Consider the following 9944-nt stretch of genomic DNA (forward strand, 5'->3'; position numbering starts at 1 on the left):
TGGAAAACCAGGGAGGCAGAAAACTTCAACTTCAAGATCGAAATGAAAACAATTTGATTAATCAGCAATTACAGACAATGCTTGATCCGAGAGAGATCTTAGCGCCCACCATTGAATGATCTTTACTGGTTCTATGTCAGACTGATCTTCTCTCTACTTTTCTCTTATTTCTTCTTTTATTTTTAATAATCTAATAACAAGAACAAGTGAAACCTACATGTGAAGTTTGAGAAACATCCCTCCAGTTCTTTTCAAGAAATAGCGATAACAAACATCAATTCTCAAAATTCAAGATGGCCACCTGTCAGCCATTTTATTTTCCAGATGAAAAATCAAAATTGAATTGGCACAACTTAGTACCAAAGGTAACCTACACATGAAGTTTAAAGAATATCCCTCAAGTACTTTTCAAGAAATAGTGATAACAAGGATTGCTTATGGATGGATGAGCAATGAACGGACCATGAAAAACCGTAGCATCTGATGATGGTGGGCTAAACAAATCATATCTTTGGACATGACAGTTCCAAAGTGGGTTACAGAGAGAGCAGGGTTTTCATCTGGATACGCTGTAGTAGGCCTTGCACATCTAAGGTAAGTTTTTAAACAAAGAGTAACTGAATCATATAGATAGGAAATGAGGCATATTGCAATATCCAGTTAAATCCTGTAATATGCCAAAGGGACTAACACATAAAATCTTACACCAAGAAGCAGGTGGGCACACAACATGGACAATGAAATCACATTAGTGATCAATTTTAACGAACTGCAAAAGACATGCATGGGCTAATTACTGGGCATGGGCTTGTTTTTACCATGTTTCAAAATACCATGCCTCACTGGGCATTATTACTGGGCATGGACTTATTACCAAGCATGGGTTTACTACCGGGCATGGGCTTAAAACCAGATATGGATTTATTCCCGGCCATGGGCTTATTACCAGGCATTGGCTTATTACTAAACAACGGCTTGTTACCAGACATGGACTTAATACAGGGCATGGGCTTGTTACCAGACATAGACTGAATACCGGGCATGGGCTTATTACTGGGCATGGGCTTGTTACCAGATATGGACCTAATACCAGCCATGGCTTATTACCAGGCATGGACTCATTACAGGGCATGGGTTTATTACAGGGCATGAGTTTATTACCGATGTGGGCTTATTACCAGACATGGGTTTATTACTAACCATGGGCTAATTACCGGGCATGGACTTACGACTGGGCATGAGCTGCTTATTACCAGACATTGACTCAATACCTGGCATGGGCTTATTACCAGACGGGAGCTTATTACAAATGTACCAGACATGGGCTTACTGCCAGATAAATAAAGAAACTTAACTTACCACTAGATGGCGTCCCTTTTCTCCAGTCTGCTCCATCTTAAGACCACTGGTTGCCTGGGTTACCACCTGATTTCTTCCATAACTAAGATCTGGAAGTTTGGTTTTCTCCTTTAAGGAATCTTCATTATTTTTGCTGTGAAAGAGAAATCAAAGATATAAATCTGAAGTGCTGTAATTCAGAATAGTTTTTGTTAAAAAGACAGGCAAGGAAAGAAACTGAAAGTACTGGTATGTTTATGCACTCCAATCCAGTGTTGATGGGAAAATTCATCCAAAGTTAAAACAGATTTTAGTGCACAGCATCAATGTTTGGCCAAAAAAAAAACTTTCATGCAAAGTACCAGCATCATTATCAATTAGTAGAAAATGCACAACAAACCCTTAAATACTTCTCACCCTAATTTTGTGATGAATGGAGGGATTTATAAGCACAATTTATGCCCCAACCTCTCTATGGAAAAAGGTGGTCAGTGTTGTAAAAAAAACAAGAGGCCCAATGGGCCTGTATCGCTCACCTGGCTCTAGAGCAAATTTGCAGTTGATTGAGGTCATTTCTACAGATACTATGCTGATAACAACTTTATTCAAATATCAGAGTAAGCTAGGTTTATTCATGTAAATATATTTTTTAGTCCTTCATTCCAGCATACTATTGGCCTAAGATCGGGTCTTGGCTCATGGCTCTAAGCATGCTACAGACAGGCCCAATATCAAGTCCCTGGGCCTCTTGGTTATTGAGAAGAAGTCTTTTAAAGATTTTAACCTATTTGACCCATGTGACCTTGAATAAAGGTCAAGGTCATCTATTTGAACAAACTTGGTAGCCCTTCACCCAAGCATGCTACAGGCCCAATATCAAGTCCCTGGGCCTCTTGGTTATTGAGAAGTCATTTGAATATTATAGCCTATTTAACCCATGTGACCTTGAATGAAGGTCAAGGTCATTTATTTTAACAAACTTGGTAGCCCTTCACCCCAGCATGCTACAGGCCCAATATCAATTCCCTGGGCCTCTTGGTAATTGAGAAGAAGTTGTTTGAAGATTATAGCCTATTTGACCCATGTGACCTTGAATTAAGGTCAAGGTCATTTATTTTGACAAACTTGGTAGCCCTTCACCCCAGCATGCTACAGGCTCAATATCAATTCCCTGGGCCTCTTGGTTATTGAGAAGAAGTCATTTGAAGATTATAGCCTATTTGACCCATGTGACCTTGAATGAAGGTCAAGGACATTTATTTCAACAAACTTGGTAGCCCTTCACCCCAGCATGCTACAGGCTCAATATCAATTCCCTGGGCCTCTTGGTTATTGAGAAGAAGTCGTTTGAAGATTATAGCCTATTTAACCCATGTGACCTTGAATGAAGGTCAAGGTCATTTATTTCAACAAACTTGGTAGCCCTTCACCCCAGCATGCTACAGGCTCAATATCAATTCCCTGGGCCTCTTGGTTATTGAGAAGAAGTCGTTTGAAGATTATAGCCTATTTAACCCATGTGACCTTGAATGAAGGTCAAGGTCATTTATTTGAACAACCTTGGTAGCCATTCACCCCAGCATGCTACAGGCCCAATATCAATTCCCTGGACCTCTTGGTTATTGAGAAGAAGTCGTTTGAAGATTATAGTCTATTTGACCCGTGTGACCTTGAATGAAAGTCAAGGTCATTTATTTGAACAAACTTGGTAGCCCTTCACCCCAGCATGCTACAGGCCAAATATCAAGTCCCTGGACCTCTTGGTTATTGAGAAGAAGTCGTTTGAAGATTATAACCTATTTGACCCATGTGACCTTGAGTGAAGGTCAAGGTCATTTATTTTAACAAACTTGGTAGCCCTTCACCCCAGCATGCTACAGGCCCAATATCAAGTCCCTGGACCTTTTGGTTATTGAGAAGAAGTCGTTTGAAGATTATAGCGTATTTGACCCCTGTGACCTTGAATGAAGGTCAAAGTAATTTATTTTAACGAACTTGGTAGCCCTTCACCCAAGCATACTACAGGCCCAATATGAAGTTCCTGGGCCTCTTGGTTATTGAGAAGAAGTTGTTCAAATGAAAAAGTTGACGCCGGACGGACGGCTGGACGGCCGGACGCCGGACGCCGCACCATGGCATAAGCTCACTTGCCCTTTGGGCAGGTGAGCTAAAAATGAAAATCAATATTTTGTCATATTTCGCTTACTAGACCCTTTTCTACTCCGTTCTAAGCTTAAAAGTCCAGCTATCTCAAACCTTCATCATAAATCACTACTTTTATCCCCCCTCCCCCAAACTTTCATAAAAATCTCTTGTGTAATTCTGATTAATCAACTTTTTTGACAAATGATTTTTTCTTGCCTTCAATAAAATATTTATTAACCAAGACAACTACCTTGATTGAATTCAAACAAAAACTTGGTAGTACATGGTTAAGTTGCTACAATTTATAACACAGAGTATGGGGTATTTTGTAAGTGTCGTCTTCTTCATATTAATTGGAGTCCCTCTGTTTAGTTTTGTTACATTTCCTGAGAAGAAGAGGTCCTTTTTTCAATTTTTATGCACCAAACACCAAAGAGGTCAGGATTAAGTGAGAAAAAAATTCCTTTCAACTTACTTAACAACAGCATTCTGAAGTTTTCTTTCAAAATTTGAAACTTCACGAAGAAATATTTCTGAAATGAAAAGCAAATTGATAAACATGTAATCACAGTCATTAATACAGCCAGTAGTCTTTTGAAAAGTACAAAATAACTGCACTGCTATGTTGCTATGTAAAAGAAGATTTCTATCTTGAATACAAGTTATCAACCTATATGTTGAAACAAAACTACTGTACTTTCAAATATTCTTACCTGCCTTCTTCTGATCTAAGTCCTCCAAGCTCTTGACATGCTGCTTTGTTGCTTGCAGACCTATACAGAAGATGTAATACAGGAATATTATCATTTCTTACTGAATTTATCGTCAAATAAGCCCCCTCTCCCGTAGCAAAAGGATTTGATGTGAGGACTTATTAGCTGACATCACTCATATTAGTCATCAGTTTTTTTTTGTTTTTTTTGTTTTGTTTTTTTGGGTTTTTTTTTACAATACTTTCATTTTTAACACAATAAACAATAAAAAAAATTGTATCTTTATATCCAAATTCCACAGTGGGCATATTATCAGAACAATACAATACCTATGAATAATTCAATCATGAATTGATAAAAAAAAAAATTCAAATAAAAACAAAGAGTCAACTATCAGCACAGTTGAGTGTACAAATGTATAGTAACAGGCCATATATAGGTCAGTGCTATTTAAACACCGGTCAAAAAACATGGATTTATTCCCTAGTGAAGTCATGTATTCCTGTACACAGTCAGTTTTATCACTTGATTTTAAAAAGTCTTTAAGTTTCGTTAAGTTTCTGCATTCGATAGCTTGTATATATAAACAATGTATCTCACATAATCAAAGCATCTTATGTGAACTCATCTAATGTCCAAAATGGCAGCGGCGTAATTGTATCCACATAATGTATGGATGAAATTGGGTGTCATGTCATTATTATGTAATATGTAAACAAATTCTTGCAAAAATAAAATAAATATTAAAAAAAATTGTATCCGCATCCTGACTACAGGTAACTAAGCTGTCCTCCTCGTTCAATTCTGCAAACTAAATCATCCAAAACCAGTAAAATGTTCCTGTGTCAAGTATGGCTGGTTTGGAAAAGTTCTATTTATTTAATTTTGGGAAAGACTGAGTGAATTAATAAATGTATTTTCGATCCATCGACAATATTTCTACCAGATCTAGTAATTTTTGAAGTTATCTCAACAGTAGATAGACTGTTAACACTACCTACTTGTGTGTGCATCTCTGACCCGTTCTAAATATAGCTGACACTGGGCCTGTCGAAGGAGGAGTTTGTGGAGCAGACGGTCAGGGTAGCCATTCTCCTTGGCTGCTGTGATGTTGACAAGACAGGCCTACGTGGTAAACAATGTCAGATCACTAGATAGTATCATAAAGATCAAATTTACGCATAATTTAAAAACAAAAAAACAAGAGGCCAAATGAGCATGTATAAGTCATCACAAACACATTTCACATTTGTGATCACAGTCAAATTTCAAAATTCACTAAGACACTACTAATCATACAGAATAGGCCGCCAATCATAGAGACTTACTTTTAAGTTGACCTAAAATTGATATATGCCAGTACCTTTAAAAAAGTTACTTTCTCATAAAAAATTAATTCAAATCCGATGTCTAATATTGTGTAACACCTGTTTTGATTGGACAAACAAAATTTTGCTGCAGCATAATCGAAACATACTCCTTAGAAATGTTTAATGTAGTCCTTCCAGCTGTGTAAGACAAGAAGCTGGTTTGGTTTGTTTTTGTTTAACGTCCTATTAACAGCCAGGGTCATTTAAGGACGTGCCAGGTTTTGGAGGTGGAGGAAAGCCGGAGTACCCGGAGAAAACCCATCGGCATACGGTCAGTACCTGGCAACTGCCCCACGTAGGTTTCGAACTCGCAACCCAGAGGTGGAGGGCTAGTGTAAGACAAGAAGCTGAGATATTGATACAGACTCGTTAAACTAACCTGGTACCTCTGTAGGTGGAATAATGAAGCGGACGTGTTGGCATAGGCCAAGGCCAAGTCCTCTGTTTTGGCTTCAGCACCTGGAGCATGCACAACCGCCTGCAAAGCAATAAATCATTCTTTTGTATAACAAGACAATTTGGCAAATTACAGTCACCCACCAAATGTGAAATCATGGCAAGATTGCAGAGCTGATTGTTTGCATAGGAACTAATTCTTGGCAGTGAATGATTAAAAAAATGCATTTGGTGGTATAAAATGTACACCCTGCCACAAATATGAAGGTCCAGTGACAAGTAGTGTAGGAGATACAACCAAGACATTTTATTTGATGTAGGTCAAAGGTCAAAGTATAGGTCAGAGTGACCTAATTTTGATTCATGACACACCGCCTCATGCAGGTGAACACATACCAAGTATGAAGTTCCAGTGACAAGTGCAGAAGGACGGATACAATGCAAAACTATATTCCACCCCCAGTTCCCGATGGGAGGACTGATAATTACATATAGTAAACAGGAGATCCAAGAAGAATCAAGGTTCTTTGTAAGTTTGAACTTTTCTTCTCTTTCCTCTTAATGACTCATTATTCTATCAACATGTGCATGTACATATTTTTCTTCTGATCAGTCATTTCAAGTACTTCAAGAAAGATATAGATGCTTGAACACTTCGAAACATGGAAACTAATGTTTTAAAGTAATATATATGTTACCTTTGAGTAGCACTGCAATGACTCCTCATAGTTTTTCAGTTGGAAAAATTTGTTGCCTTCATCCCTGTGACATTTTGACTTTTCCACAGACTTGCAATGAATTTTCTTACAATTTTGGATAAAGAAGTTCAGCCATGGGATATTTCTGTTAAAAAGATAAGACATAAAATGAATTCCTATACTTATAAACAGCATCAAAGCTAAACTCAAACTATAACCTCTGAAACACAAGATATAAAATACATTTCACATCATTACACAGCAGTATATATAGGAGTCATGTTGCTTCTGTTGATCATCATAGTCAGCGAAGAAAAAATGAAGTTAATGTCGGAAATATACTTATTAACAAAGTGCTATCAGGGCCCAGTTGTTCAAAAGATGATTAGCTTAATCATGTGATTAGTGAAAATCTCATTTATCCTTTACTTCAAATCCTATGTGTTTACATTCTTCAAAATAAGCAGATAGAAAGAGACTGACAAGTGTTTTATTTTCATTAAATGTTGTCAAGTTTGTTTTACTAGATTTAGTATGTCAGGCTTTTAGTATTGTTGTTAAACTGTGATTAGCCTAATCACCCTTTGAACAACTGGGCCCAGGGCTCGACATTCTATGCCAAAATCTCCACAAAGATTAGCTAAATTTGCACCATCTACTTCATCAAAAATAATATTTTGGCAATAAGTATCTTCACTAACTTTGGCGTTTTATTATGTGTATCCGAGTAAAATGTATGTGTTGTAAGAGTGATGATCAAGAATCCAAGAGTTGGGTGACATCCTATCTTATACAACTGCATGCATGGTGCCTAATCTATATACATGTATTTATAATTTACAGCTTCCCTCTACAGGTCTTTCTTCCAATCCTTGATCTAAAGACTGTTGGTGGCCAGGAGGTCCATGGATGAAATCTTAGACCACAATGCTGGCATCTCATTCCATGCTATACACTTGACAAAACCAGATCAGATATCTGCCAATGCACAGGTACAGTCAGATCTAGATTTATCAGTGCCCTAGCAGGTCCTACCTGTAATCAATGTATCACATCTGCCCGAGTTTTTAAAACTGTTGGCTAAGAATATTAATAAGTGCCAAATCCCATGTCCCTACAGATCTAAGTCCTATAATATAATTACATGCATGTACCAATATGAGTTCTAAGGTTGAATCACAATATGAACCTGGTTCATATTGTGATTTTTAACATTTAAAATTACCTGTAGACTTACTCCTATCACATAATAGATTGAATGATCTATTATCTTGTATTATTGTGCTGATGGCATCACGCCACCTGTCAAAAGTTTTCCAAGGTGTTGAGCCTCTAACATTATTTGAGTACAGTACCTGTACATCAATTGTATTCTTCTTTGTAAGAGAGAAACTCCATCAATGTTGATGATTTTGTTCTTTCTGTGAAGGGGGTTGTTATTACATTGATTCATTATTATTATTCTGTGCAGGTATAGGATAAATTGTAAAAGCTGAAGTTATACGCAAGACTTCCAAGGGCTATATAGGGGATATGTGCGTTGGAGTCCCCTAGTGTGGTGTATTGTACTGCTGCTACAGAGAGGAGGTTCCATTGTATGGTTGCACGTGGGAAGAAAGAGTATTTGTAATGTGTCCTTTGTAGCAGATATATGTCTAGGAGAAGAAGTGTGAATGTCTAGTTCTTGGTTCTGCTGTAGCACAGGTACTTGTATCTGGTAATTAACACCCAGTTAAAATGTACTTGAGTATGGTACATATCGGGATAATGGATTTCAACTCTGGGTGTGAATTACCAGATACCAGCACAGGGGGATGCGTTCAAGTGTCTGTGACCACAGGTGCCTGACTCGTTTTATAAAATAATAACATATAAGAGTACATATAAATGAGACATGTACTCTTATATGTTATTATTTTATAAAACGAGTCAGGCACCTGTGCTCTGACAGGGGTATCAATGCCATCATCATTGCTGATGATTTACTCTAGTACAATATTTATGTCATATGGCAAGTGTCGTCATTGACAGTGACACTTACTTTATCAAATCCCTAGACAGAATAAAATGTATTCTTTCTTCATCTGTTGACGCTTCCTGAAAATCACATAAGACTTGTCCTCGTGCTTTCTGTAAAACACCATCGATTTCCGCTTGCCAGTTTCCCTAAATTTGCCGCCATTGCCTACCATTCGGAACACCCACAAACGTATATGATAAAGTCCGGCGAGATCCAAATATCATCCGCAAAGTTATGATTCGAGGCTCAGCAGGGACGAATTTTATTTTTATTTTTATAAAATGTTTGTTTTGGTCCTGTGACAACAACTTTATATTGAAACAACAATTTCAGTCTTATGTCTCCCCACTTGTACAATTTTGCATCCTTACCATGATGGATGCTTCCAGACAAATACATATACATTTGTATGTACGGTACGAATCATTTGGTTTATTTTGTTTGTCCTATTAACAGCCAGGGTCATTTAAGGACATGCCTGGTTTTGGAGGTTGAGGAAAGTCGGAGTACCCAGGAGAAAAACCACCGACCTATGGTCAGTACCAGGCAACTGCACCACATGGGTTTCAAACTCGCAACCCAGAGGTGGAGGACTAGAACGTGATAAAGCGTCAAGACACATTAACCACTCGGCCCCTGTATCTATGTAGGAGTCATATCCAGTGCACCATGTTCCCATCATTTGTACAATTTTGAATCCCTTCCATCTAGGGTATTCTGATTTGTCAGAAATGCTTCCCTTTGTTTTGTAAGAGAAGTGGAGAAATGTGCTGCAAGATCGAGGTTTGAACCTGGGACCTCTGAACACTAGCCAGATGCTCTACCAATTCAGCTACGGGTACCTGGTCGCCAATGATGGACCTGGTCCAGTTCTGCTACACTCTTCCCTCCCTTTTAAAGTCTTTGGCCCCGGGGACCTAACAACTCACAACCCAGGTTCGTGTATCCCCTTGTCAAGTATTTACCTCTGTTGAAACAAGGTTTGGTCACAGGCACCAAATGTAAGAGGAGTGGAAAAATGCACGGCTAGACTAAAGTTTGAACCTGTACCTATGAACATTCAGCAACCTGGTCACTGATGATCTAGGAATGTTTTCAGTCAAATTAAATGGTATTTGAGAATAAGTCAAAGCAATTGTTGCCGTAAGGACGACATGCCACAACATGGCATTTAGCGTATCTTGGTCTTTTGGAAAATGTGAGATAATGATTGTTAAATATCTTTAACCCAGCACACTGGAATGAAGATATAATTTCAATTAAT

The 9944-nt window shown here is 38.0% G+C and overlaps 1 protein-coding gene across 1 annotated transcript in view; it reads right to left on the bottom strand.

Moving 5' to 3' along the window:
• Positions 1-9944, bottom strand: part of LOC117336597 (SET and MYND domain-containing protein 4-like) — a 42158-nt gene that overhangs the window by 29648 nt on the left and 2566 nt on the right. Inside the window, exons 2-8 of the mRNA XM_033897209.1 lie at positions 8702-8826; positions 6661-6805; positions 5946-6044; positions 5198-5321; positions 4197-4256; positions 3959-4016; positions 1360-1492 (exon numbers count right to left, since the gene is read on the bottom strand). Of these exons, the coding sequence (XP_033753100.1) occupies positions 1360-1492; positions 3959-4016; positions 4197-4256; positions 5198-5321; positions 5946-6044; positions 6661-6805; positions 8702-8826 (744 nt within the window). The remainder of the gene's footprint in view (positions 1-1359; positions 1493-3958; positions 4017-4196; positions 4257-5197; positions 5322-5945; positions 6045-6660; positions 6806-8701; positions 8827-9944) is intronic.

The sequence above is a fragment of the Pecten maximus genome, chromosome 10 (genome assembly GCF_902652985.1).
Source record: "Pecten maximus chromosome 10, xPecMax1.1, whole genome shotgun sequence".
Lineage (NCBI taxonomy): Eukaryota > Metazoa > Mollusca > Bivalvia > Pectinida > Pectinidae > Pecten > Pecten maximus.